This window comes from Coprinopsis cinerea (assembly GCF_000182895.1).
Source record: "Coprinopsis cinerea okayama7#130 chromosome 12 map unlocalized cont3.12, whole genome shotgun sequence".
NCBI lineage: Eukaryota > Fungi > Basidiomycota > Agaricomycetes > Agaricales > Psathyrellaceae > Coprinopsis > Coprinopsis cinerea.
In genome coordinates this window covers 1,268,337-1,295,804 of record NW_003307533.1, presented here as the reverse complement: position 1 = coordinate 1,295,804, position 27,468 = coordinate 1,268,337, and the positions used below count along the sequence as shown (strand labels likewise).

Sequence of the window (27,468 nt, the reverse complement as noted above, 5' to 3'; positions counted from 1 at the left end):
GCTCTGAAGCAGTGGCTTCCCGACCTGGTCACTATCAGATCTAAAGAATGGCGCATCAAAATGGCCGACGCGGCGGTTCGTCACGTCCGTCGGGGGGCTGTAATTCCTCTGGAAGCAGCAGTGCTATCAGTAAAGGAAGAGAAAATGACTCGATATCTCGCATCACCCTTCATCTTTGACGTCCTTGCACTGGAGCATTATCTGGCCTTGATGCCAGCTGAATGGCCACAGATAGGAGGCAGTAAACATTTTTGGAAGTGAAGATTATGATCGCGACGGGCGCTTATATCTTGGTCAGGTCGTTCTTCGATCTCACCTCATTATTCCCCAAAATCCTCGCCGGATATGCTCCGCCCATACTAGGCGAAGTATGTAAGCTGATTTATCTTCAATCAATGTTTTGGGGCTGTTGGGAAGATTGACAACCGGGCTTAGGTAGCCAACGTGTGCACTGTCCAGGTGTAAGGCTGGCGTCTGAGCCCACGGATCCCATAATCTGTGTGTATAGCCACTTCAGACACCCTCGATGCTACCTCCGTTGACCCGAACCGGAGGCGAGCTCAATAGTGCTGTTATTTGTCTCTTCAAATCGAAAAAAAACGTCGGAAAAAGCGGCGCGCTTTTGAGGATTAGACGACAGTCGGCCGACGTCGGCAATGGCGCGGTTGATGTTATCGATGCTTGTGGGGCTCCTGTCTACCCACTGGGACACCAAAGACACGCCCAAGATTCAAGAGATCGCACTTCCGTTGTTTTCTACTGTTCTAGAGTCTTCTATCCAATGTCGAGGAAGTCGAAAGGCAGTCCGTCATTCCGAGAACAAAATCGGGGAAGAGAACTGCGCACCGCCACCGATTGATGGCGTCATAGGGGCACGTGGGGTCGGAACAGAGTTCGAATCGGGAAAGCATTGAAAAAACGACTTCACTCGTCACTTGCTTGTTCAGACCTCCTTTCCCTCTTTCTTCTCAATACCGTCGTCGTCGTCGGCGTCGTCTTCATCGTCGCCACCGCGCTCCTCATTATCCCGCCGTTGGCCAAACGATGCACACCGCACGGAGTCGAGGTTGGGCGACCAGTTGTCGTCATGGTCTAGACTGATACTAATACGTGATTTTAGTATTGCTAACGAGGCATTTGGCCTCTTCGCGGCCAGTGGCACGCATACCCAGCACCCGGACCCACCTTCTGCTACGACGAACGACCGCCACAACACCACCGCCGGCATCGTCAAGCACTGTGCGCCCAACATCCAGAATAATCCTTCGATGACTCACATTCCTCATATTTCTCACCTATAGCAACCGCTTGCCCCACCGCGATCCCCAGTTTCCAAGAAATGGCGGAACTTCCTGCAATTTCTGGGGCGCGCAACGCTGATAACAATATTCGGAGGGTCAGCGGTGTTCTACTATCTCTCGCAGCGAGATAAGCACCCAGGCACCCAACTGCCCTTTGATCCCGAAAAGAAAACTCTCGTTGTTCTCGGGAGTGGATGGGGTGCTACCAGTCTCCTTACGACCTTGGACACCACGGACTATAACGTCGTACGTATCATAACGCAGTCACTACCTATCACTGATTGCATTTTCTGATCAACGCTTATTTAGGTGGTCATTAGTCCAAAGAACTTCTTCCTCTTTACGCCATTACTACCTAGCGTCGCCGTCGGTACCTTGAATTCCCGTTCAATCATCCAACCCACCCGTTATATCACGAGGCACAAGGCTCGAACCGTTTCCGTCATTGAAGCGGAGGCTACGGACGTTGATGTAAGGAGCTCCTTTTTCTCCAAGGATTCCGAAGTGCTAATGACGTATTGGTTGGCGTTTCCCTTTCCTCCCCCAGCCCGAGAACAAAACTGTGACTTTCATTGGTGAGTTGCGGTTACTATCACTGTTGGGGTGGACGTGTTGGAAAGACCGAGATGCCTGGACGAGGCGGATGTGATCCGGAGACGAAGGTCCACCTGTTTGTCCCGAACTTCCACGCCCACTGGGCCTCGCTTATCTTTCTTGGCGTACTTGACGGAAGCCAGGCTTTCATTGTCCAACTTGGTGATTCCAATGGGGGCGCTTCCAACTGGACCTTTCCGAGGAACCAGCGGGTCCGTTCTACTATCTGGAACGGCCGGACAGGTGCGCGATCGTGACGGGAGATGTCTTCCTACGATGCAATACACGGGTCATTTGGAAGGAGGAAATCAAGGAAGCCTACGGCAGGGATTTCTTGAGGATCCCCGGCCCCAGTTCGCCACCGACCATCCATCCCATGCGCACTGCATTCCTTATATCGAAGCTGATGCTGATTCGTGTTCGCCATAGACAACTCGGAGATCAAGGGTGCAACATCATCAAGAACAATACAATACGACTATCTTGTCTACGCCGTCGGTGCGGAGACCCAGACCTTTAACATTCCAGGAGTCAAGGAACATGCAGTATTCATGAAGGAGTTGCACGATGCGGAGAGGGTACGTTCTCCGTCCGAATGCAAATCACATTTCAAACTGACTTGTTGACAGTTCCAGCGGGGATTCATGGATTGTTCGTTATCTTCGATCTGCACCCGTCGCATTCAGCTGACCCCCATGATCTCCAGGTGTCGAAACAGCTGCATTCCCCGGACAGTCCCCTGAAGAAATTGATAGGCTATTGCATATGGTGGTGGTTGGAGGTGGCCCAACTGGCGTTGAAGTCAGGTAAGAACCGGCCATTTCCCTCTCTTGTTGTTCGTCACTCACAGTTTCTTACAGCGGTGAACTCCACGACTTCCTCGAGGACGACCTCAAGCATTGGTATCCCGAGTTGGCTGGGCGGATTCGCATCACCCTCGTGGAAGCCCTGCCCTCTGTGCTTCCCATGTTCAGCCGGCAGCTGATTGACTACACTGAGTCGACCTTCAAAGAGAGCAAGATCGATATCCTGACCAAGACGATGGTTAAAGAAGTTAAGGAGAAGAGCGTCGTTCTTCAGATGCCCGACAAGAGCATCAAGGAGGTGCCTTGCGGTCTTGTTGTGTGGGCAGCTGGGAACAAGGGGCGCAAGATCACTCAGGACTTGATGGCTAAGCTCCCCGAGACCCAAACCAACCGACGCGGTCTGACAGTGGACGACCATCTGCGACTGAAGGGTGCGGATGGTGTGTTTGCCATCGGTGATTGCACTGCAACATCGTACGCGCCTACCGCTCAGGTCGCATCGCAACAGGGTGCATATCTGGCACGAGTGCTGCACCAGTTGGCGAAGAAGGATTCGATTGAGCAGCGATTAAAGAAACTGGAGGAAATCCAGGTCGAAGACCCAGCGGAGAAGGAGAAGCTCGAGAAGGAGGCCAAGCTGTTGCAATCACAGCTTGCCAAAGTGAAGCCCAGGGCCTTCCAGTACTCGCATCAAGGCTCGCTGGCCTACATCGGCTCAGAGCGTGCTATCGCGGACCTGCCTTTCATGAACGGCAACGTGGCCACCGGTGGTGTTGCAACCTACCTGTTCTGGAGGAGTGCCTATCTGAGCACGCTGTTCTCGCTACGAAACCGGACGCTAGTTGCGACAGATTGGCTTAAAGTGAGGCTTTTCGGAAGGTATGTCCTGTCGTACGAGTCAGATGAAATCCTTTCTGACTGGCATTTCTAGGGATGTGAGCCGAGAGTAAATCTGCGGCGCGTTCTGATCGCTTCTTGTGGTGGCCACCTACCACTCAAAATTATGTTTTGTTACGAGACGACGGACTATAATACCAATACCATTACTGCTAATCTGCATAGTTTCCAACCATAGAGTTTTCTTTTCTCTTGTTTCTCTGATAGACTCTTTCGCCATCTTTCACTGCTGATATAGAGGTTTTTTTGCTCCGCAGTACATAGACATTTCAACGCTCCTTGTTTTGTTTTTGCTGTTGCATTATTCGTGTTCGGAGTATGTTACTTATAGTCGTAGTATGATGTGCTTGCTTTCTTCAGTATTTTATTGGAATGTGGGGTTAACGTTTTTGTATCCCCTTGGCGGGGTGGGCGCCCTCAGAATTGATGCGCCGCAGTGCTCGCGAATCCAGTGACTTTCCCACGGACTGGCGACGCGGCTCGCGGTCGTCTTCGACAAGTTACAACTCTTGACCGCGACCATAACCATCGATTTCTGTCCTCCCGGCACCCAGGCCATACAAAAACAGCAAGGGCTCTCGTGGACTGTATTTGGTCCTTGGATCAGTGCAATGTGAACATTGACTGGGAACAGTATTATCACGATTAAAACGGAACCTCCCGCAAGGGCGATATGGGCGGCTACCAAAGCCTGGGCAAGACCGCGTCGACCTACTGTCTGGCCAGTGCTCAATAGAGTTGCTGACTTTCTTTCGTTTGTTCAGATAAGGTACGCTCGCTTTTTCCATTCGCACGAAAGGGACAAATCTAATCCTTTGCGCCATGGCTGAACAGAATTGCAAGTTGCAACAAGCAAGGAATTCAATGGATACAATGTTACTACCGCCCTTTCTCCCTCTCTACCACATGTCTCCGCCTACCACGGACTCTCGGGTACCAAGGGCACCAAGATGGATTAATATCCTCCAGTCGTGAACCTCATTTCGACTCCTCTCAGAGATCTGCGAGGTCCTATGACCGCTCTGAAACACCGCCTTGCTACGGGCGGCCAAGTGCAACAATGTTTGTTAGCCATCCGGGCTTTTTTAGCTTGAGAACGAGGTTTTCGCTGCTTCTAAAGACCTCGAGCGCTCCTTCTGTGTTCTTGTGAGAACATTGGGTTCTCCCATATAAAAACCCTGGATTATTGCTTGCGTTTTTGGCAAGCCTGCCATGTTGCGCACCATTGTGGTCCTCGCCGCACTCGCTGGGAGCTGTAGCGCTGCCCTTTACCAGAACATCAAGGCTGTTCCTCGTCGGGAATATGATTTCATCATTGTCGGTGGTGCGTTCTTTGCCTTCTCTCGGAAGATCCTTCACTCAAGAGTGTTCATTTGCGCCCTTCTGCAGGTGGAACGGCAGGTTCTGTTCTTGCGAACAGACTTTCAGAAAACCCTCGTCACCAGGTTCTACTAATCGAATCAGGACCGTCGTGAGTGATTAAAAGGTTCTTATTCATCGGCAATCCTCACCGTGCACGTTAGCAACGAGGGCGTTCTGAACTCGATAATTCCTTATTTTCATCCGTTCCTGCACGGTTCGCCGTATGACTGGAATTTCACCACTTCGCCTCAGACAGGTCTCGATGGCCGCGTTCTCGATTATAATCGTGGCCATATCCTGGGTGGGAGTTCTTCGATAAGTACGTGTTTCATTTCTACTGTGGACAGCGATGCTGATGCAGGACGTGTAGATGCCATGTTTTGGACGAAGGGCACTGCGGAAGATTATGATCGATGGGCGAAGGTTACAGGAGACCCTGGATGGTCATGGAAGAGTTTGTTCAAGTACTCTCTCAAGGTGTGCGAAGAACCTGTCCACTTCCATGTTCCTTGGGATTTAACTGTCGAATTAGATTGAACGTCTGGTTCCTCCTGTTGATGGCCACGACACTACTGGCCAGGTTGACCCTTCTCTACACGGCACTGATGGAAACCTTAAGATCTCGGTTTCTGGATGGCCTCTTGAAGTCGACTCTCGTGTGGCAGGGGCCGTGGAGGAGCTGGGAGAGGAATTCAAGGCGATCGTTGATATGAACTCAGGGGAGCCTTTAGGAACGAGTGAGCTTAAATCTGAGATTTGATACTTAGGCTGTCACTAATTCGAATCTCGATGCATATAGGTTGGCTCCAGTCGAGCATTGGCGATGGCGAACGTAGCAGCGCGGCCGTCTCATACCTTGCTCCTAAGCATCTCGAGCGACGAAACCTCCACGTTGTGGTGAATACCCGCGTTACGAGGGTGCTCCCCAGTAATAGCAAGGGTCTGCGATTGGCGTTCAGAGCTGTTGAGGTTGCGACCGAGAAGAATGCTGATGGTGGGTGACGGTACTCTAATTCCAGATTTCTTGGATTAACTGTCGTCATCAGCTCCTCGAGTCAAGCTGACAGCGAAGAAAGAGGTCATCTTAGCCGCTGGTGCCGTCGGATCTCCTCATATCCTGCTACATTCCGGCATTGGAAATCCAAGTGATCTCAGTGCACTAGGGATCAAGCCGCTTGTTGACCTCCCAGAAGTGGGAAGGAACCTTACGGATCACCCCTTGGTTATGGTGCTCTGGAATGCTAACTCTACCACCACTGGGGATGCGTAAGTAGACCCTCTTACCTTGCCCGATGCAGACGACTCTCAACTTGCCCATGTTCTAGGCTCGTGCGTGACCCTATTGCCCAAGCAGCAGCATTAGAAGAGTGGAACACGACGCGTACAGGGCCATTTACCTCTATTGGCATTAATCAAGTTGCGTGGTTGAGGATTCCGGACGACGCCCCGATCTTGCCGATCCTGCAGCGGGTAGAAAGACTCCACATGTAGAAATTACTTTCGATGTAAGTGAAGTCGTCTTCACCCTTTGCGGTCATCAAGTACTAATAATACTCGTTTAGAACAGCGCAGGTTTCTCTGGCATCACGGGAGGATACTATATGGGTGCTGGCTTGGCTGTTCCAACCCCGTGGTCTCGTATGCCTTTTTCCAAGGACGGTACACCAGGCGCCTGCTAACGATGCTTCTGTTTTTAGGAGGCTCGCTGACACTTCGAACCTCGAACCCATTCGACCAACCAATAATTGATCCAGGCATCTTCAGCTCTCCGTTCGACCAGTACGCGATGCTGCATGCTGTTCGAAGTGCGCGAAGGTTCTTCAAAGCTAGAGCGTGGGATGGCTACATCCTTGACCCAGTTGCACCGTGGACAGATGAGATTATCGACGATGATGAAGCTGCAATTGGTATTTTGAAGTCGACGGTTGGCCATGCGTGGCATCCTGTTGGAACTACGCTCATGTCGCCCGGGAATGCGAGGTACGGTGTTGTGGATCCTGACCTGAAGGTCAAGAAGGTGGAAGGGTTGAGGGTTGTGGATGCGGGTGTGATGGTAGGTCTATATGTTTCCTTATTGTCAGAGCTACATTGCTGAACATATCTGCTCCAGCCATTCATTCCTGCTGCCCATACCCAATTCCCGGTGTATCTCGTTGCGGAAAGGGCGGCGGATTTGATTAAGGAGAAGTATACCTGATTTCTGAATTTCATGTCGCACTAGTGGCTACTAGGTCTGCGCCCTGCATGAACAAATTTCTAAGCAAGATGTCATTTTACAACCCGAAAACACAGGTATAAAAGTACAAGTGGTATCAAGTAAGAGTGGTATCCAAAGGGGAAGAGTCCCCACAGCCAAACACAATCACTTCACTCAATGCGCTGATCTCGATGTTTTCTTGTTGTGCTTCTTGGGTTGGGGGCGAGGCAACTTGAACGGCGCGTTCTTCATCCTACCAAACTTCTCGAAGTCGTCCGTTTCAGCTCGGATCGTCACCTCGGCGTAGGTGGGTTCCCAGTCCATTGGCACTTCTGGCAGTGGTGCTTGTCGTCGAGCCCGGCGTCTGGCGAGGTTGCTTTGTCGAACATCCCCGATGCTTACTGCCTTTGAGGGATGCTTGAGACTGTACCTCGACGCGGAGGGTCGAACGTAGGGGGTGTGTCTGTAGGTACTGGACGGAGCTTGGCCTCCTCGGTAAGTCCGTGGTCTGGGGAGATGGGAAAAGACAATCAGCACTGGAGAATAGATTGGAAGTGGAGAGTGTGTACTCACGGAGAAGCAGGATGGAATGGAACGGGGCTGGCAACGATTGGGTAGAAGTCGACCGCGCCCGGCTCGCGTGTGAGGTCAGCATTTTTGTTACGCTCGGCGAACGGGCTGGCCAACGGGGCGGGCTCCTGAACGGGCTGAACAGGAGGTGGAGCGACCACAGGGGGCGTATCGCTCTTCGCATCGCCTTGCTCGCTACAAAAGTTCAAGACGGTTAGCTCAAGGTGCCTGCTGGCCGCGGCAAAGAAAGGGCACTCACTGGATAGGAATGTGTTGGAAGAGAGCGTTTCGGGTGGGGAAGACCGTACCGCAGACCTTGCATGTGAGGCGCTCAATGGGTTGTGGTTTTCCATTACCGCTTGCTGTGTGTGAAGGATGCTTGCGATTGTACCTCGACTCGGACGTTCGAACGTAGGGTGTGTGTCTGCGGGTACTGGAGGGAGCCTGGCCTCCTCGGTAAGTCCGTGGTCTGGGAAAGGACAGTTAGCGCTGAGGCATGGAGAATAGATTGGAAGTGGAGGGGATGTACTCACGGAGAAGCAGGATGGAAGGGAACTGGGCTGACAACAACTGGGTAGAAGTCGACCGCGCCCGGCTCGCGTGCAGTGAGGTCGACATCTGGGTTACGCTCAGCAAATGGGCTAGCAAACGGGGCGGGCTCCTGAACAGGCTGAACAGGAGGTGGAGTGACCACAGGAAGCGTATCGCTCTCCATATCACCCCGCTGGCTACAAAAGTTCAAGATGGTTAGCTCAAGGTGCCGGCTCGCCGGGGCAAAGAAAGGACACTCACTGGATAGGAATGTGTTGGAAGAGAGCGTTTCGGGTGGGGCAGACCATACCGCAGACCCTGCATGTGAGGCGCTCAACGGGCTGTGGTTTTCTATTACCAGAGGGCTTATCCATCGCACTGCAGATGCCAAAAGGGGTCGACGTCAGTTCAACGGTTTAGCTGAAACGTGATAGATACTTACTGAATGGGAATATGCGCGAAGAGAGCGTCTCGGGTGGGGAAGACTGTGTCGCATAGCCTGCATGTGAGTCGCTCAATGGGCTGTGGTGTCTGAGAAACAGAAGGCTTATCCATCGCACTGAAAATACCAGACAAGGGTCAATGTCGGTTCCACGGTCTAGATGCAGCGAAATAGATACATACTGAGTAGGAATATGCTCGAACAGAGCGTTCCGGGTGGGGAAGACCGAGTTACAGAGCCTGCACGTTAGGCGCTCGAGGCGCTTCAGGGCGGCGTTGATGTGTTCTTCCGAGGGTGACATCATCTTAGAAAATTGCAGAGCTAGATTGATATAAGAGGAATCGGGGTGCTGGGGCTGTCTAGGCTGTGATAGGGTGTGTGGTTAGTGGAGTGGTTAGCAAGTTGTGGTTGAGATAGCAGAGGGTGTACAAGAGTAGCTTGTACGGGGTGAGAATCGCCGGATTCTGGAGAACCAAGTGCCAGAGCTTCATCCTATTTTATAGTCTTGAGACGACGAGGGACCGTCTTCGCTCGGACCTCTGCATACGTCGTCAATCCACCACTGTTGCCAAGCTAGAACAAGCGCCAGCGCGCTTAACGGAACATTTTTCGGATTGTCCCTTGTCCTCATGAAAAACAATTGAGGCTGGGACCGGAAATTTGGCAGTTGTATGACCATCCGTTGATCCCGCGGCGACGTTGCACTCGGCGCAATGCCAGGTCCTTGCGTTGTGGTGAATGGAAGTGTCCAAGCGGAGGCGGTCATGAGGAGCTCAGTGACACCGAGTAAGAGTCAGACTGACTCTTCCTGTCGCCTCCCATCTATTGAGGGCAGACACCTTCGGGTTGGGTTGAATCATTAGCCCACCTTTCCATGAGCATTAATGGGGTAGTGGTAACCTGGATCGTTGCCATTCGACTAGCTCGATCCGCCGGGGGTTCGATTCCCCCTTGATGCATTATTTTTTCTCGCCTGCAGCGAGAGCCCTGCAAACGGCTGGGCCACTGCGGGTATTGGTTCATCTGGTGTAAGCATCCCTCCTAGCACAGCTAGGACCGAGACTAGTTTCCTCCAGTCCCATCAACCCAAGGCAGAAGTGGTTCTAGGCAGTTGTCCGACGCTTGGAATTGTTAAGCAAGTGATGTCATGTATTGGAAGTGTTCGGGATGCGGTAACGTCTGGACAGTGAGTGCTTATGTGTAGAACTTGCGGTTCTCGTTGATACCATATAGATCCTTCCTAATCTCAGGGAGCATCTGTGAAAGGCGGAGTAACACGGTCAGCGATACCCAATGCGAGATTTACAAGTCAACGCACCCTATCTTCTAGCAATCTCAAGCGCTCATCAAGAGTGTTATCAAGTGTTATCCTCCTCGTACCACTGATGAGTTTAACTCCACCAGCCCTGTACAAATTCCATCATCATCGGTACGACCAGGTGGTGAGAAGTTGAAAAGTCACGTACAAATCATCGCTCAAGCTAGCCTCGACGTCGTACGAGATAGACCTCCCACTCAACTCTTCGAACTTCTTGGCGGCCTGTCCCGCTGCTTCCTGCGCTGCTTCCAAGTCGACTTTACGGGCGAGGACTGTAATTTCTGGTTCCATGATCTGGAGGAAACCCTGGAGGATGACGTCTTGCAGGAACTGGGTGTAGCGGGAGGCATTCTGGGAGAGGGTGGAGATTGCGTTACGGGTCGTTGTGAAGAGGTCTTGGAGATGCTCTTCACGGCGGTGGAGGAGCCTTAGACGGGCTTTGTTGGTGAGATTGGACTGCGCACTGGAACGGGACGGGATTGGGATCAGAGATTCATTCGGTCGACAGCGGGACAAGAGGATACGTTACATCTTCTGAGCGACTTCAGCTTGTTTGCGTTTCTTATCGTATTGCGCGTCAATCGCTTGTTGTTCTTGCTTGACGAGCCTGGCCTACAGGGTCGTAGCAGGACTGAAGGTCAATCATTCCGTTCTAGGCAAGCTAGGAATGAATATTGGACGACTCACCTTCTCGATAGCGAACTCCTCATCGGCCTTTACTCGAATCTCACGAGCTTTCTCCTGAGCCTCTTGTTTGATGAACAAGACCTATAGAATACGGAATTGCGGTTCCCGAGCGTCAGTTTCCCTGTTCCAACCCGAGATTAGGATCCTGAGCGCACCATCTTGTTCATCTCGGTGACCACCTCATCATCGTTGAGCGCACGGGTTGCCATATTGTGCGGTGCTGTAGTGGGTAAACCAGGTAGAGATTGCGATTAGAAGGGCTGCTGGTTCGTGCTCGACGTAACCAAAGGAGACGACCACTCTCCGGCCCAAGTCGTACGCATTAGAAGGTGTGGGAAACCAATTGTGATCCCATCAACCATGTTGCCCCGAAGTGCCGTCCATCCCGTTCGCAGTTTCCTTGAAACGAAGAACTGTATTTTGCGTCCAGTACTTCCTCCAACTAGTACTGGGCGCTGAGCTCCAATCTTTCAGCTCTGTCTGCAACCGTTGAAGGTCGGTATAAGTGTAGGATCCATGCGTGTCGTTCACCAATAACGAGCTTGCGTGGCGCTTCCACTCTCCCTACTACTACGTAGACGTCGCCACAAATATCTATTAGGAGTCTTCAATCAAGGTACCGACAGATTAGCTGTCCCCCGACGCCCCATCTGACTTCAACTCCGTCTCCCAGTGTCAAAGCTCCAAGCTCTGGGTTCGGTACCAGGGATTCCAACGGCATATCAAATTATTAACATTTCAATTGGATGGTGGGGTTGAGAGAGAGCGTAAACGTATCGAAGGCACCTGAATGAGTCGGATGGCTTCGACATCTTTTCAATGGCGATCATGGATTTCATTTCTGCGTCAGCAACTGACGCCTCGTTGCACATGTGCGTGCGTTCGGCCTCACACAGCTCCTGGAAATTCGGAAGAAGATCCTAGTACTCTCCATCAGTAGGGCTCTTTACATGCAGTCTACGAGTCACCTCACCGCTGGAGTCTCTGCTTTCGAGGCTCCCTCCTGGTTGACCGACCGATGCGGAGGCTCGGAGGAAGTGATGAGCGGCGATCCTCAAGGTGTTTTTAATTGTCCTTGCTGCACAATCACAGATCACACGACTAGAAACCTTTGGCGCCTACACATTCGATGGATAACGCTCCGAATCGTTCGATTATCGCTTATATATCGCGCCCCATGTGTACCTAACAATGGAGAGTCCGACCTAGGACTGCGCTTGTAGGTTCCCTTCAAGTCTTCACCGTCTAGTAGCTTCGATACTACCCAGGACCAAAGGACCGGTTGGTCTACTAGCGCTCACCTTTCCGCTGTCAAAGGTGAATGATATCTGGCGTCAAATTAACAAAAAGGCAATAAAGGCCTTGAGCCTTCTCTTCTCTCCGAACACGAATCTAATCCGGATCCGAGTCTGTCTGTCTGGCCATTACAACTGCGACTCGTTCGGAGTCAAGGCGATGATCTCTGTCCCGCAAACTTGGTGTCCTCGACTGCGCGCCGCCCAAAGCCATTTGCCAATTACGAGCGAGCCTCGTGGCAGCCTCCAGGCCATAAATCGGATACACCTTCTAGTTGTCAATCTCCTCGTTCCTGTTGTCATCGGTTGAACAATCATCAGACTTGATACAGAAATGACTTCCTCGTCCACGCCTCATTGAACTGGGCCTCGTGTGACTCGATGACTCCAGCTTGCAACCTCTTGTACTCGAGCACTAACCGCTTACAACGAACCCCGTTTTGGAACGATTTTGATGAGAGGAGTGACGATCATTTCTAGATGGGGATGGGTGGGAGGCGTTGTTAACAGTGGCAGGCTGCGTTGTGGCCTTTTGGCATCTTGGAAGAGGGTTTACCTCAAGGAGATACATAGGGATCGGGGAGGAGCCTGGAAGGAGGTAAGGGACAGGCCCCCTGGTACCCCGTTCTATGTAAACCGTTGTCGTAGATGCTCGAGTCCGAGGGAGGAGGGGTTCAAGTTGAGCGTCCGAGATTGGATTGCTTGGCGAGTAAGGCTTAACTCGACGGAAGAAGGTGGCGGCAGCCTACTTGCTGTACCGTCGCGATACTTGTAAACCACCGTCCCTCTGTTTTCATTTCACTCGCTGGCCATAGGGGTTGCCCTTTGTTCGGGCTTCTTTACCGCTCTTTCTGGATCTTGAGAGAGTCTTGGCCTTGAAAAGGCGGGTCAGACACAGAGTTACATCCGCGAAGGTTGAAGGGATAACGATAGTCGTTGCACAGGACTTACGGGGACTTCGGCGTAAGATAAGTAATTGACAGCGAGCCTAAAGTCTTCCGCTCGGGCCATGGGTCTAGATACTTACCAACCCATCTTGAACTCGCTTCACCTCAAGCTGGTCTTGCTTTCGGCTCTCAAGCCGTGAAAATCAAAAGACAGCCTCTCAGTCGGAGATATCTACTAAATACACTTTGTTCAACTGCGCGATATGCGTGACGGCGTCGCCGGTGGCCTATTATACCATGAGCCCTGCACTTACGTGAATACTTTCTCTGACATTCCAGGTGCCCCTGATTCCTGTTCCTCGACTTCAGACTATTACATGTACAGCATCTCGAAGGAACGGGTAGTCAGTGGCAGCAGATATGAAGGTCACCTTCGGCTCTCTGAAGTCTGAACATGAAAAAGGCTACCTCAGACATCTAGCCGTAGAGCGCGTATCGAAGGAGATAACCGTCAGAGCCAAGGGTCCCGAGTGAGATGAGGTACGAAATGAACGTCGAGGGCTCGATTTGGTGCTCCCATTCGCAGAAACATGGGAGCGAAAATACTGCTTTCAGAAAAGAACGCGTTACATTGGTCAAGCGCCCATTGCCATTGCTGAATGTTCAATCAACCACGGTAATCGATTTCATTCACTCATTCGAGTTCGCTGCCATTAACTTCAGCTGATGGCGACGAACGGCCTCGGCTAACGATACCACTTTGGGCCTCGCTCCTATCCGTCAATACTACGAGGCGCCAGCAGCACCCCCTCCATGGACCACCAGCCGACGCCCAACAAATTCGAAGACAAAAGCGGGTCTTTATCTTTGGGATACGATCTGAGTATCTTAAGGCTGTACACCAACAGGCCGGCACGCGAGTTTGAGTGGTACCCTCCTTTTGAATCGCCCGCCACCGAGTGCAAAAAGTAAAACAGGGTTCGTCTCGTATCACGACTCGGACCACTGACTCGAACACCAAGCAAAAGGCTACATTCAAACGACATCTGAATCGAAGCAGAAGGCAGACTCGGGGCGCAGATATGAAAGACCTTCAAGGCGTTGCTTCAGATGCACCGGCTGGTATGGGTTGAGGTCAGTGGCGGTGATTATGGTCGAGATTGAGTCTTCCCTGCATTCCGTCATATAGTCTGCTGGGTGCTCGAACCATTACTTCGTTGAACGAAGCGTTAGTACCGAGGGTCGGCTTGACAATCAATTGTGGTTCGAAGATCTGGGTGTATCAATGCTTTTTAGACGTTTTAAAAAGCATTTCAAAGACGGCGAAACACCTGATATTCGAGTATTGCTCAAGGAGGCGGGTATAAGCAGTAAGTGTTAATAAAAATAAAAACATTATTGACGACCATGTGTATTCCGACCTGCCTGGCTCGAACAGGCGACATCAAGATGATCAAGGTGTTTCCAATTACAGTCTTGCGCTCTTCCAACTGAGCTAAGGTCGGTTGCATATTTAAAGATTTACACTTTATATGACCGTAGCTCAGGGCTAGCCCAAAGCAGGAGTTTTATCGATACTTCTGGTTCACCGGTTCACCCCCTTGTTACATACAGGATGTGGCCTAGCATCAGAGCGTTGTCGGTTGTGAAAGGATACTAGACAATCTGAAGCGACACTAGGACGTCTACTAGGGAACGAGATCAACCCGCAGATCCCCAAGGACGAGGCTGTTGTACTCGAGATGGTCACTAACCCATAGGTCAGTTACAAAGGCTTTTCCTATAGAGTAGTGCGACCAACCCATAGCACGTCTCGACGTCAGGGACCAATGGCACTAAGGGACACAGCATGGTCAAGCACCAGTCCAAATGAGTATCATCAGTCCCATAAAGTAGTCGATCGACGGTACTTTAGAGACTGGGTAGCCACACGATGTACTTACTATACATCCTTCGTGCTCCCTGGCAGGACTACATCCGACAGTCACTGCGCTGAGGCGGAGCCTACTAGAGACCGAGTAGACCAGCAGCAAAACCTTCATCAACCGACCTTAGCTCAGTTGGAAGAGCGCAAGACTGTAATTGGAAACACCTTGATCATCTTGATGTCGCCTGTTCGAGCCAGGCAGGTCGGAGTACATTTTCGTCAATTATGTCCTTAATTTTATTAACACCTAATTGCTTCGGAATATGTCTGTATTTCGTTCAGTTTTCTTTTCTTCTTCTTTTTCTTGTTTTGAAACAATTTTTGAAACGGCATTGAACACTCAGACAGGTACCTACCTACCAAAGTTCACACCTACAAAAGTTCTCTTTTCTCTTTTCCTCGCGTTTTCCGTTCAGTTAACACAAAACGCAATCGTGGCGAGGAAGTGAATCTGACTCGTATATTGGATATCTACGGCACCGTTTAGCCCGCTGGAGAAACGAATTGGCACACTCGAGTACATGTATGGGATTGAGAAAAGGCTGGATAAGTGAATTTGTGGGCTGGGGTATGGATGCGAGCGAGAACGGCCAGTGAGCAGCTATCAGAACAACGATCAAATGAGGTAAGTGCTTTGCAAGGGGAAGAGGAAAAATATCGTGAATGTGGTGTGAAGTGAACTGCGAGAAAGCGAACGAGTGAGTTGTAAGAGTAGGGCAGGTAGATGTCCGTAGGCGTCGTAAACTTTGAAAGGGGGGAAGGAGGGGGCGTCCCAAGAAACTACATGCAGCACGAGAGGAGAGACATCATTGTTCGGTGTTAATTCTATGGCAAGGTTGAGTATGTCCTCGAGAGGGAGCGGATTTGGGTATATGTCGCGACAGAGAGGAATGGAAGACCAAGGTTGGAAGTCTTACTTCCGACCTCGACACATCTCCCACATCTTGATGTAGTCACTGGTATCGAAAGAGATGGCTAGTTAATATCGGATTGGACGTGCAATGGAACAAGCTAGTACTCACATTCTCAGACTCCTAACCTCCCTGTTCTCCGGCCACGTCTTGTACCACCTATCCTGCGCCCTAGCAAAGTCGCGCATGGCGGTTTGGCTCTCATCGTACCACGGTTTTTTCTATGGATCAAAATCAAATCAAAAAGTTAACTTTCGCAGAGAGATATGCGGCGGAGGACACCGCATAGAACAAGAGGAAGCACGATACTCACCGAGTCAGAAACCTCAGACGAGGACGAATCATCCGGGAACCACCCGCTCGTCCCGCCCACGGCAAGGTTCACAATCAAGAAGAAGGGCTGGTCGAACGGCGCATTGGCAGCACCCTCGTTCTCCTCCCATATGTTCTTGACGACAACCATCTCTCCGTTTCCGGTATCGTCGGCTGTCCAGTTGGAGGCGACTTGGGGGTATTTGCCGCGGGCCCAAAAGTTCTGTAGGGTCAAGGTTAGGGTGGGGTTCGATGGAGGGTGAAGGGGAAGGGAGCACATGGAAGGAACCGAGTTAACAAGGAAAATAGAGGTAAAATCTGGGGGTTTGAACGGAGAAGGCCTAACCGAAACGCACCTTCTTCTTCGTCCTCAAACCTGTCACTTCCAACATGGCGATGATCCTCTTGTCGACGAACATGCGGATAAAGTCCGGCGTCCATTCCAGCGTATATGTGTGGAAATCTGTGAATATTGGTTGGTATAAGCGTGGTCGGAGACGCAGAATGTGTAAAGCTCACCCTGGTCAAACGACTTGCGCTTCATACCCTGCCACCCAAAAATCTGGGTATAAAGCGCTGAAAGAGGACCATAGTTGAGCGAACTGCGAACATAATTTGAGCCTTGGTGCGAGTACGAGGGTCCATTTCCTCGTCCTTCAATGATATCGATTTCGCCTAGCCGTGGATTCGAGGTGAGTACAAGGGGGACAAAGTGCAAGCCGAGGTCCCGAAAGACCCTTGGCATCAAAACAAAACAAACCCACCACTCATTGGCCAATTGCCATACTTGTTCTCCTCCGGCAACATCCACACTGCAGGCCACAACCAATCGCCCTTTGGAAGCTTCGCTCGAATCTCGACTTTGCCGTATCGAATGCTTTTCTTGCCCTTGGTGTTGATTCGCGCGCTCATTGCGGGCGGGATGACGCTCCCAACCAACACGTTCGAACTCGCGCTGCACGATAATCGAGCGTTGTTGGACCCATCGTGGAACGAACCTTGAGCTGGACCGATGTACGAAGTAAAGTCCTCGCCGGCTGTGCAATCCTCGATTGTGTAGTTGGACCCGTCGAAGATGTCGATACCCAGCGACTCGGAAGTGAGGGTTGGGTACATGTAGAGCTGGCCATTCTTGATGAAGAGGTTCTCTTCCCTTGCAGAGGTCATCTGGAACTCGCCATTCCCAAACCCGCCCATCTGTATCTCGACGTTCCAGTTGTCGCTGTCGAGGGAATCTCCATTGAAGTTCTCGTTCATCACCATGCACAGGTCAGAGTCGTCCAGGAGGGGCACGGAGGTGTACCCAAAGTAGCAGAGGGCAGCGGCGCCACATATGCCGAGGAAGATGAAGAGGAGGGTGAGGAGGTACGAGGTGAGTACGCGAGGTTGGCGGTGTGTGAGCCAGGGTTTGTCTTCCTCGGTGAGAGGCTGGACGAGGCGCGTGCTCGGGCCGGGAGGTTTGGACTTGGGCAGTGGGAGGCCGTTGGCGTAGGCCAGCGCGAGGGCGGTGGAGGATGCACTGGCCGAGTTGGTGTCGGCGTATTGGCCGAGTCCGGAGAGGTGGGCAGGAGGAGCCCACGAGGACGGCCGCGAGGCCGGGGAGAGGAATGGGGTGCGGAAGGAGTGGTTGGACGAGTTGCGAGGGATGGCGGTACCCGAGCTTGCGACCGCCGCTGCGGCGCTTCCTTTGTAAAGGGAATTGGACGAGGAAGAGTGGCGTAGCGAGTTGGCTTCGGAGGAGGCGCCGCTGTTCGTGCCGTTGCCTCCGGCGTTGCTAGACATGAAGGGCGGGTTGGGAGGAGGGAGGTCGTCGGACACAGAGGCGGAGCGTTGATGCAGGACACCGGTGATGGGCTGCTGGTCGGACAGGGATGGTGACTGGCCGCGGTAGAGGCTATCCAACGAGGAGCGTCGCCTGGTATAACCGGGGATGGACATGCCTGGATCGGGATTGCCGGGGTAGGCCTGGAAAGGGAATGCAAAGGAGGAGGGTGGTGGACGTGCGCTCGGCTGGAAGAGAGCGGATGGGGACGCAGAACGCGGTGTTGTGACTGGGGAAGGGTCGTGGTCTGTAGCGTCTACCTGAGCATAACCCTGGCGAGGCATGGTTGGAGAGGAGCGTAGGTGAGGATCTCTGGTTGAAGAGGCAGCTAGAAAAAAGGGTCTCGGTGGAGCCAATGGATCGACCATGGGTGCAAGGGAAGAGAAGTGCAGTAAACAACAACCGCACGATAACGAGCAAACTCGCGTCTCTTCTTTTGACGTCATCAATGACCCATCGGGCGAGGGCCATTATGGAAGTAGGACCCCTGCCACTTTGAGATCTCATCGAATCGTAGATCTCCCCGATTCTCATTGTTTTTTATTCAACTAGAGTCTTTTCATATCCCTGCCTTCCTTGCGTCCTCTCCTTTGCTTTGCTTCCCTGCCCACACCCTCCTCCCTCCTCCATCCTCTTCCCCTACCTTTGCGTCGTCGTCTGCCATGGACTACGACAGGAACGACGCCCTCCTCCACTGGCTCTTTCGACAGACACAGGGAGATGCTTGGTTCAGGCCCAATGAGGAGAATATATCCTCCGGTGTAGCCTTGCGTGTTTCCGACGGTGCGAGTTCACTTGCACTCGTACTTTCGACAACCTTATTGACTTGGACTTCCTAGCTGCACATTCTGGAACCCCAGAGTTTCGCGTATTTCCCTATGAAGAGGCCAGCCTTGAACCCTTTGAGACCGCGGTCGCAGCATTGAATCCTGTCGTGGCTATCAAAGTTCGTTCTGCCGCAGTTCATGCTGCTTTGGGTGAAGTGTGCGTATTCCTTTCTCGACGAGTTCCTCTTTCTTCTCTTGTTCCTGTTCGTTTCTGGTTGCTGTTATCTTGCCCGTTTACTCGCCCAAACGATCGGACGAGCCTGTCGCGTACCTTTGACCGAGGCTTGGCGGAGGTGTGGAGCCGTTATCCGCATTCGTTGCCACGCGACTCTGTACATTCGTTCCTCCTTTTGTTCATCGGTTTTAGCGCCAGCCACGCTCGTACGGACATTGTGCTTGTGCCAGGCTCTTATCGCTGCGACACCTGCAATGAGGAGGCGCGTTGGCGTTGGCGTCGACTTGATTGATTTCATTTCTCCCTGCTGTTGGTCGTTGGTGGTGGACAACGGGCTTGACTTTGGCAAGGCGACGATCTCCTCGTATCGCACACAGTCCTCCTCGTGTTGGCCCTAGTATCCTCACTCTTCACTTTCATCTTGCGAGCGCGTCATTTTGGATGTCATGCTCCCTTTTTTCTTTCGAGTTTGTTTGACAGGGTGAGAGTCGCCCCCTGCCTCGTGATACGAGGTGGCCGCCGACGAAACACGTTTTTTGCACCCTGTTTGTTGTTTTTTAATTTGACTTCGTCGCTGGAAGAACTTGTTCGTTTTTCCCGATGTTGTGTTGTCTTTTTTCCCGTCGGTTGGTTGCGAAGGGGGCAAGGCACGACGTCATTTAGGATGTTATCTGGACGTCATTTTGTTCTGATGGGGTGGAGGCTTTAGTGATACCACCCACATCGACACACTCCCTGTGTTCTTGGGGTGTATGGAAGTTGGCAAGATTCTCTCCATCACATTTGGTGGTTGGAGAGCAGGCGCACACTTCGAAGGGGAGGATCGTCGTTCCCCGCTACAGAGCAACTTGCTTTGGGTTCTGATTCTTCGTTTTTCATCACCTTCTCTCTGGTCGAGTTACGTCTATTGGGATAATATGCTGACCCTATTCTTGTTTCTCTTCAACTTTCCATTCGCGCGATTTCCGCTCCATCGACATGCGGTTCCTCAATTCGACTCCAACGGCCGACACTCGCACACCCTCGCCACATACATACTCATACCTAATCACCACAAACTTTCTCACATTGACGTCCAACTGCACTCGCCTCACCTACTGGCATTCCAAACCTCTTGTGGAATGCCTCGACGGGCGCCAACACCCGGCGCTCCCTGGTCCATTTGCTCCCGCGCCCTCGTGCATGCGTTTCGCGATCGGCGGACCCCGGACGCTTTTGCTGCTCCGTGGCTGTGTTGGCTCGGATCCGCGCGTTCTTGGCGCGTCGGTGACCCGCCCTGTGCCTGGACGCGCTGCCGTCTGCAACGATGAACACCTCGACGAATACGCGCGAACAGTTCGGCGGAAGACCGATACATTTACGTGGATTCTGAGACGCGTATTCAGATAATGGATACGATGTTGATGCTTCCTCAGGCTGATAGGGAGCAATGTGCTGCTTTTATCGTGAGTAATCATGCGTTTTCGCTACGGGATACGACAGCTTACAATCTACTCCTCTCGCCACCAGCGAGACGAACGCGTCCTCATCGTCTGGTCTGAATCCATCGACCGCATTGTACCACTTTGCCAAGACTTTGAAGAACGCCTCATTAAACTCCTCTGGCGCTCCCGGCCCATGCTTTCAGGCAGTGCTCCTTCGACTCAAACGCACATCTCGATTGGGAGTGGGGTTGGCAGTTTGGCGAGTGGAGGTGGTATGACCCCGTTGATTGGCGCTGTGCCTATTAGTCCGAGTGCGCTGAGTGGGGTTGGGGCAGCAGACGCTGCTGCTGCGAACGAGTGGGGGTTGAATAGACCCCGCAATAGCAGTTTGTCTAATATTGCTGCTGCTGGTGGTGTGGATGGGACTACGGGGAGTCGTGCGGGGAGTTTATTCCGTGTTCATGGTGGCGTTGTGAAAGGCATCTTCGGTGAACTCGGACGTGATCCTGAGGAGTACGATTCGGTGCCGCTCGAAAAGGAGAAAGCGCTTACGGGTACCTCGCCTGGTGTGGAGGTGAAGGAGAAAGAGGTGGGAAGGAGGTTACCGCGAATTCCGCGCAAGGAGACGACGAAGAAGGTGCAGAAGAGGACGTGGTACGGCCGGAAGTATACGGTTGAAGTCCCGCTTTCGGAGAAGGAGATGTACGAGTTGTCGCCGCAGGTTTCGGATTCGGCGTCGCTTGCTGAGCAGGGCTCGCTGCACTCGCGTTCGACGGATACTTCGCCTACCATCGGTCCTGATGGTGCGTACATCCACCCGCCGACCAAGGGCGATAAGAAGGCGAGATGGGGTATTGGAGGGCGGAGTCGGCCTGTCAAGTTGTACTCCCCAATATACAATGGAATCGCTGCTGGGATGGCGTTGGTGTTTGTGGGAAATGGGATTAGGACCTTGCTGATGGAGTGGAGGCTTGATGGAGACTATTCGAGGTTTGCGTTGGTGGTTTGCAGTCCTTTTTTGTTGTGCGTTTCGTTGGTGAGTGGTTTCCCTTATCCTTCGCCGACTATGGATGCCTGACGGTACTTATTCTATTACAGTTCTTCGCGACGCAGATTGTGCAGAACCTCGCCATGGCTGTAGGACCTATCGCTCATTTCCATGAGAACTCGAAGTATTACAGTGCGGTTAAGCCCAAGCCTAACAAGGAGGTGGATAATTGTTTGCCGCATGTGACCATTCAGATGCCGGTTTACAAGGAGAGCTTGGATAGCGTTCTGTCAGTTGTTATGCGCGCCCTCTTCTACTGACTTCACTGACGATGCTTTGACCTATAGGGCACCTTCGATCCAGTCATTGAAAAAGGCCATGCAGACGTATGCTAGGCAAGGTGGGACGTCGAATATTTTCATCAATGACGATGGTCTTCGGGTGGGTTTATCTTTCCTCGAGGTGTGAGGAGGGAAACTGAGAGGCTTTTCGCACTAGCTTCTCTCTCCTGGTGATCGGGATGCTCGTCTGGCTTTCTATGCGAACCATAACATCGGTTGGGTCGCGCGTCCTAAACACGACGATGGGCCGGACGGGTTCAAGCGTGCTGGACGGTTCAAGAAGGCTTCGAACATGAATTACGGTGAGGCTCTTTCTCTTCCGATTCCTCCAGCGTCGATTTCAAACTGACATTCATCATGGAATTATAACAGGTCTCGCGCTCTCTCTGAAGATGGAAAAACACCTCGAAGCGCTCGTTGCTCAACGTGCGCAAGCTAATAGTCGGGACTCGACAATGATGACGCGTACTAGTGATATTCACGGAAGTTCGAATGGGGAGGGGACTACGCAGTTTGGAGCGCAGTACCAGGGTCGGGATGGGGATGAGAGTGTGCGATGGGGTGTGGCGTTTGGGAATAATCCCCCTGCTGGTGGCACTCCGCCTGTTTCTCCAATCTCCCCGTTCAATGGGAATGGGAATGGACGGTCTACACCTAATGGACGGAGTGGGACGCCGAGACTTGGTGGTGGTGGAAATGGCACTGGGACCCCTGTTTCGAATGGTGGGAACCCGTTGGCGACTTGGGGCCATGATGATTTGGAGGAGAAGGCGCTTGCGCTGGCTATTGAGGAGATGTGGGAGGAGAGTGGGAGGAGGTGGAGGCCTTGGGCTGCGAATGGGAAGAATACGAGGATTGGTGAGTCTTTCAGTCTTCTCTGGTTGGGTTGGGTTGGTTCGATTGCTGATTGTGGCGTTTAGGTGAGATCGTGTTAATTGTGGATAGTGATACCGTTGTACCGGAGGATTGCCTTCGGGATGCTGCGAGGGAGATGAGGGAGAGTCCCACTGTTGCTATTATTCAGCATGAGAGTGGTATGTGGTTTCTCCCTAGCTTCCAAAGTTCGAGAATTGTTGCTGATGGTGGCGCAGATGTCCTTCAAGTCGCGCACCACTACTTTGAGAATGGTATTGCCTACTTCACGAGGAGGATTAACAAGTGCATCTCGATCTGTGTGTTTCTCGTTCACCGTTATCATCCTTACAGTCACTGATGATGTGTCGGGCTTGTAGCTTGTGCCAACGGAGAAGTCGCACCGTTCATGGGACATAATGCGTACGTTTCTTTCCCCTATCTATCGTGTCTGATTCGCTCTCCGATGAGTCCTGTCTTCTTCGACTTGACCCGACCCCCCTATCTATCTATCGCGTCGTTCTTTTGGACCCTGGGCTGATGTTGCAATCTCCGCCTTTCCTACAGCTTCTTGAGGTGGAAAGCTATCCAAGACGCCGCTTTTGTCGACCCAGCCGATGGTCAGGTGAAGATCTGGTCCGAGGCGAATGTGTCGGAGGATTTCGATATGGCGTTGAGGTTGATGTTGAAAGGGTATATCATTCGGTGAGTTCGGGTTTTGGCTGTCGCATTATGTCGGTGTTCTCACCCTCTCTTAATCTGGGTAGATGGGCCACATACTCGGATGGAGGGTTCAAAGAAGGTGTTTCACTCAGTGTGGATGATGAATTGAACAGATGGCAGAAATACGCGTATGGGTGTAACGAGTGCGTGGATCTACTTTTGCCTTTGGGTGCACGAAGGTCAATGTGGAGCTGACGGTGCGGACTTGGTGCAGGTTGTTGTTCAACCCTATCATCGAGTGGTGGCGCAAGGGACCTGTTTCCCGCCAGATTCACAAGTTCTTGTGGAGTAGCACGCCATTGCATTACAAGATCTCGATGCTGGCTTGTGAGTGCTGTATTCTCTTGAATTTTGTTGTTTTAGAGAAGCTAATTGTGGATTTAATTTTGAATAGACATGTTCTCGTACTGTGAGTATATTTTTTCCGCTGCACGCGTTTTTGTGTTATTTTTGGGTGTGGAGGGATAAGGGAGGCGCTTCCATTTGGTGTCGCTCCAGACCACCGTCGGTGTTTCCTACTGCACGTTCTCCGTCCTTCCTTCATCCTCCCCATCTCCTATACCCGACACGCCTTTGCACTTCGTGGTCGGGCGATTTCATTTCCCCTTGGTCCATCTCGTTTCATTTCAAAAATACTGACAATTGATAACCATTTGCTTCCAGATGGCATTGCGGGCGCGATCACGATTTCGCTGATCAATTACGTCCTACTTGGCTTCCAATTCCCTGTCGATGGCTTCTTCATGCATAGCTTCGAGATTTGGCTGGCCACCACGGTTGTGTTCTGGGGGAGTGGAACGGTTGGATATACGCTTTTGGAGTATAGGCTTGGGAGAAAGTCCTTGGTGAGTGGTTTGATTTTTTTGTTCTTAGAGAACTTTGGGTGTGGCTTGCCCGAGGGTGTTGGTGTGGCTCTCTCGACTTTTGGCGTTTTGGAGTTTCGTTGAAGGCTCTAGTTCCTCGGAGGGAGGAGTTGTTGTATGCCCGTGGATCCGGTCAATATCGGTACGAGAAGATGACGGAGATGAGGCTATGGGGTGTGGATAGACGTGTGGGTGGCGTTTGGGAAGGTCGAGAGTCGCTGACTGCCAACAACGGTCGCGTCTTGTCACTCTGTGGCAGTCTGGGCCTCTACGGGCTATCGACGACCGTGTTAGGGTGCGCTAGTGTCCTATGAAGTCCGTCAATCTCGTAATTACTGTGGACAGGATCGAAGCACTCGGACCCCGTCCACTCCTTCGATTTTGACCTGCCCGTGGCAGATGCATGGTGTTGGGATCGCCACGTTGTGGGCCTTGTTTCTCGACTCTACTCTGGGCTTATTGCTTCCTTGCGCCTTTGCTTTCGAGTCTAAACCAACCATACTTTGGCCTACAGCTCGGCGCCTTGTTCGAGAACTTGATCTGGATTCCGTTCTTGTACGTTACTCTTTTCATTAATATTCTCTCGCCGGTGTTGATCATGTCTGTTTTCATCCCGTCTCCGGCAGCTTCTTCTTCTTCGGTGGATTGGCTATCCCTCTCACGCAGGCCATTCTCGCGCACTTATTCTCGTACAACATGCAATGGGCAGCGACAAAGAAAGAAGTCGAACGATCCAATTTCTTCAAGGAAATTCCAAAGATCGCCAAGCGGTGCGTGTAAACCTATCTGACAATCATCGTCTGTCGTCTTCTGAGCGTGGTTTTGATTGTGCATTGCTCTATTAGGTTCTGGTTCTCACTCCTGTTCTCGTTCATCATCCTCGTTGCTATTGTTATCCTGGCGACGCCCATTGTCCCCTTAGAGTGGAGGATTACCGGCGAAGGATGGGCGGTGATCCTTCCTCTTGCGTACGTGCTTTTGTCACCCAGCAGTAGTCCTGGCTCTGATGTTCTCCCTCCAGGATGACTGCCGGTTGTCATATCTTGTTCCCGGTATGTTGCACTTGATTGCTTCTTTTTCTCGAGGCGGCGTGCTAACTGAACATCTTCCACTCTTCTAGATCGTGCTCAACCCGTGGTTGATGGTCTTCTCATACTAGAATGGACGATTACAGACTTGAAACTTTTCATCACTTTCTGACTATGCTTTTTTCTTCGACGATTTCCTAGATACCTACTGACACTACCCTCACATGACCGTATCTCGCTTTCTTCTCCTGTGTTTTCTTTATGGACCTCTCCTCTATCGGCCGGTTAAAGGACGCTCTTCAATTCCTGATGACTATCTGCTAGCTGTTGTTCAAATTCCCTTAGTTTCTGCTATACCAGTACATACACCTTCCTTTCTTCACTCATCGCAACACCATATACGCATTTTTGTTCCATCTCTTCCATGACATTCAATACACCGATATACCAACTAGTTTTTACGTAGTTTTTAGAGACGACAATTTCAGGATTTTGAACTGTTCTAGTGTGAACAACTCGCCGTGTAGACCTTATTCCTGAGCCCCATTCGACCGCAGTTGGCACTCAGTTGGCCCATGTCCCGTCGAGAGGGTGGGCTATACTTGGTGAGTACACGCTTTCTCGAGAATCTCGGTACACGTGTGGTACGGAAAACATGAGTCAATTCTCGTGTCGTGTCGAACCGGCGACCTGTGTCTTCCCAATTCCCGTGAGAGTACCTTCATTCCGAGGTGTAAAACTTCGTTATATTTCCCGCATCGAACCCTGGTTGAATCGTGTTCCCGGCGGTTCGTGGGCGCTCATTTGATGGGATGAGCGCGCCTATGACGTAGTTGCGCCATCCGACAGTTGGTTCTTCCTGCCTGAACACTTCAGCAGCCTTCGGGTGGGTTTAGGGGACGATATAGCGAGTACGAGTGAGACACGCAAGGAGGCGTCGGGGTTGCAAATGGGACCTTCGGATTCTGGAAGGCGTATGGTCGATGTGAATGCGCCTAACGCCTGTGACTGAGCCTCGAGAACGGATCCTGATTTTCCGACTCGGTAAAGTCGGACTAGACGAGCCTATCTGACTGGTGGGTCAGCCACTGTAATATCATACAGTGACATTGGCGCTCATTTGCATTGGTATAGTCGGCGCAATCGGTTAGCGAGGTGCCCGAAAGTCCAGTTGGCGAGGTCGCTTGGGCTTGGGAATTATGATTTCATTCTGACGTCTGAAATTGATTTTCTTACTCTGGTTGGTAGGGGGGAATGAATGAATGAATGAATGAAAATCATATTATAGTCCTATCGGGCGGTGTGCCCTAGGCGGACTTTACTTGTACTACTCTAATTATCTAGTTTAACGGTGTTGTGTTCTATCGACCACTCGCGTACCCTCCCACTTTCGCCTAGGCGAAGGTGGTTAAGCACGAATAGGAAGGTAACCCGTACCTGTAAGTAAGGTTGCGTGGCTTAAGGCCGTTAAGCTAATCTAAGTGTCCTTGATCGTAACTACCCCATCGTGTGCCCGCCTCGCTCCTCACCCCTTTCGTGCAGGAGGCTCCCCCTTCTACTCTGCTTGTTCTATGTCTACTCGGGTGTTTGTTTCACCACCAGTCCCTTCAGCCGCTCTGTTCTCCCAATATACTTCGCCAGCTCTTTCATCCCCTTCTCCGTTCCACATATGTACTTCCAGTCCCTGGCTTTATGCCGTAGCTCCAGTCGCATGTCGTGTCGTTCGTGTCTGTAGTTTGGGCATTCCATCACGTAGTGTTTTGGGGTCTCCGCTCCCCTCCCGCAGCTGCAGGTCGCCGTTTCCGCCTTCCCAATTCTATGCAGATACTGGTTGAGTGGAATGTGTCCTGTCCGAATCTGTACGACTGCGCTGATCTCGTGTCTCTTGAGCTTCTTGGTCCGGATTCCGAACTTCAGTAGTTCGTCTAGTTCTCCTATCTCTTTCATCCTGTTCCTCCTCTTCGAACGTTCCCATTCCTCCCCCCATTCTTTTCGAGCCTTAGCTTTCGCCTCTGCCTTCGCCGCCCCTGCGCTGGTCGGTAACTCCCCATTCTTCTCTATTCCTCTTAGCATCGCGTTCCTCGTTTCGTCTCCTTCCGCCGCCTTGTTCGCATGTTCGTCTGCCCTCTCGTTCCCTTCCACCCCGTCGTGTCCCGATATCCACCTCAGCTTCAGCTTCATCCCTGCATGTTTCTTCCTCAACTTCTTCGCTCTCCTCACCACTTCCTCCGTCAGATAGCTTCCCACTCTCAGTTTCGGGTTTGCTAGCCCCTTAAGTACTGCCTGGCTGTCGACATTCACTGTCACCTCCTTCACCCGTTTTGTCTTCTCCAACATCTGCATGGCCAGGATCAGCCCCATCGCTTCCGCGTTCGCCACTCCGTATTC

General features: G+C 51.8%; 7 protein-coding genes and 3 non-coding genes across 10 annotated transcripts; 5 read left to right on the top strand and 5 right to left on the bottom strand.

Moving 5' to 3' along the window:
* Nucleotides 1-934: 934 nt before the first annotated feature.
* Nucleotides 935-3,651, top strand: CC1G_06456 (NADH dehydrogenase; the record flags this gene model as incomplete). The annotated part of the gene is made up of 10 exons (XM_001835001.2): nt 935-1,066; nt 1,121-1,239; nt 1,302-1,547; nt 1,611-1,772; nt 1,849-1,876; nt 2,325-2,473; nt 2,525-2,546; nt 2,602-2,701; nt 2,756-3,580; nt 3,633-3,651. The coding sequence occupies exons 1-10, from the start codon at nt 1,045-1,047 to the stop codon at nt 3,649-3,651; spliced, it is 1,692 nt and encodes a 563-aa protein (XP_001835053.2). The 5' UTR covers nt 935-1,044.
* Nucleotides 3,652-3,962: 311 nt separating this feature from the next.
* Nucleotides 3,963-4,422, bottom strand: CC1G_15437 (hypothetical protein; the record flags this gene model as incomplete). Its single annotated transcript, XM_002910114.1, has 2 exons — nt 3,963-4,183; nt 4,314-4,422. The coding sequence occupies 2 exons, from the start codon at nt 4,420-4,422 to the stop codon at nt 3,963-3,965; spliced, it is 330 nt and encodes a 109-aa protein (XP_002910160.1).
* A 388-nt stretch (nt 4,423-4,810) lies between these two features.
* On the top strand, nt 4,811-7,157 carry CC1G_06455 (aryl-alcohol oxidase; the record flags this gene model as incomplete). Its single annotated transcript, XM_001835000.2, has 11 exons — nt 4,811-4,922; nt 4,988-5,069; nt 5,122-5,279; nt 5,331-5,437; nt 5,493-5,697; nt 5,760-5,954; nt 6,007-6,226; nt 6,286-6,430; nt 6,523-6,598; nt 6,658-7,013; nt 7,071-7,157. The coding sequence occupies 11 exons, from the start codon at nt 4,811-4,813 to the stop codon at nt 7,155-7,157; spliced, it is 1,743 nt and encodes a 580-aa protein (XP_001835052.2).
* A 174-nt stretch (nt 7,158-7,331) lies between these two features.
* Nucleotides 7,332-9,135, bottom strand: CC1G_06454 (hypothetical protein; the record flags this gene model as incomplete). The annotated part of the gene is made up of 7 exons (XM_001834999.2): nt 8,883-9,135; nt 8,701-8,817; nt 8,520-8,636; nt 8,261-8,455; nt 7,987-8,196; nt 7,731-7,922; nt 7,332-7,665 (listed from the first exon to the last, which is right to left on the bottom strand). Exons 1-7 carry the CDS (start codon nt 9,002-9,004, stop codon nt 7,332-7,334), a joined length of 1,287 nt encoding a protein of 428 aa, XP_001835051.2. The 5' UTR covers nt 9,005-9,135.
* Nucleotides 9,136-9,578: 443 nt separating this feature from the next.
* On the top strand, nt 9,579-9,659 carry CC1G_20207. The gene has a single exon. It is a non-coding gene; the product is annotated as a tRNA-Gly (tRNA).
* Nucleotides 9,660-9,828: 169 nt separating this feature from the next.
* On the bottom strand, nt 9,829-10,976 carry CC1G_06453 (vacuolar H+ ATPase E1). Its single transcript, XM_001834998.2, has 6 exons — nt 10,861-10,976; nt 10,706-10,786; nt 10,548-10,630; nt 10,167-10,481; nt 10,019-10,106; nt 9,829-9,957 (listed from the first exon to the last, which is right to left on the bottom strand). The coding sequence occupies exons 1-6, from the start codon at nt 10,912-10,914 to the stop codon at nt 9,895-9,897; spliced, it is 684 nt and encodes a 227-aa protein (XP_001835050.1). The 5' UTR covers nt 10,915-10,976; the 3' UTR covers nt 9,829-9,894.
* A 3,326-nt stretch (nt 10,977-14,302) lies between these two features.
* Nucleotides 14,303-14,392, bottom strand: CC1G_20206. Its single transcript has one exon. It is a non-coding gene; the product is annotated as a tRNA-Tyr (tRNA).
* Nucleotides 14,393-14,932: 540 nt separating this feature from the next.
* On the top strand, nt 14,933-15,022 carry CC1G_20205. The gene has a single exon. It is a non-coding gene; the product is annotated as a tRNA-Tyr (tRNA).
* A 232-nt stretch (nt 15,023-15,254) lies between these two features.
* CC1G_06452 (glucan 1,3-beta-glucosidase) lies at nt 15,255-18,232 on the bottom strand. The gene is made up of 6 exons (XM_001834997.2): nt 16,802-18,232; nt 16,557-16,712; nt 16,394-16,500; nt 16,039-16,260; nt 15,837-15,946; nt 15,255-15,757 (listed from the first exon to the last, which is right to left on the bottom strand). The coding sequence occupies exons 1-6, from the start codon at nt 18,225-18,227 to the stop codon at nt 15,640-15,642; spliced, it is 2,139 nt and encodes a 712-aa protein (XP_001835049.2). The 5' UTR covers nt 18,228-18,232; the 3' UTR covers nt 15,255-15,639.
* Nucleotides 18,233-20,249: 2,017 nt separating this feature from the next.
* On the top strand, nt 20,250-25,211 carry CC1G_06451 (hypothetical protein; the record flags this gene model as incomplete). Its single annotated transcript, XM_001834996.2, has 18 exons — nt 20,250-20,306; nt 20,371-21,288; nt 21,384-21,562; nt 21,621-21,714; nt 21,772-21,916; nt 21,987-22,472; nt 22,535-22,648; nt 22,706-22,786; nt 22,847-22,889; nt 23,034-23,171; nt 23,234-23,332; nt 23,404-23,516; nt 23,853-24,034; nt 24,139-24,347; nt 24,679-24,822; nt 24,898-25,020; nt 25,074-25,104; nt 25,173-25,211. The coding sequence occupies 18 exons, from the start codon at nt 20,250-20,252 to the stop codon at nt 25,209-25,211; spliced, it is 3,195 nt and encodes a 1,064-aa protein (XP_001835048.2).
* Between the last annotated feature and the right edge of the window lie 2,257 nt (nt 25,212-27,468).

Coding starts and splice junctions, on each gene's coding strand:
- CC1G_06453 (XM_001834998.2), bottom strand. CDS start 10,914: ATGGCAACCCGTGCGCTCAACGATGATGAGGTGGTCACCGAGATGAAC. Junction 10,787..10,860: donor TCACCGAGATGAACAAGATG/GTGCGCTCAGGA, acceptor CGTATTCTATAG/GTCTTGTTCATCAAACAAGA. Junction 10,107..10,166: donor GCTAGCTTGAGCGATGATTT/GTACGTGACTTT, acceptor GAATTTGTACAG/GGCTGGTGGAGTTAAACTCA.
- CC1G_06452 (XM_001834997.2), bottom strand. CDS start 18,227: ATGGTCGATCCATTGGCTCCACCGAGACCCTTTTTTCTAGCTGCCTCT. Junction 16,713..16,801: donor TGGCAATTGGCCAATGAGTG/GTGGGTTTGTTT, acceptor ATCCACGGCTAG/GCGAAATCGATATCATTGAA. Junction 15,947..16,038: donor CGTCTGAGGTTTCTGACTCG/GTGAGTATCGTG, acceptor TTTGATCCATAG/AAAAAACCGTGGTACGATGA.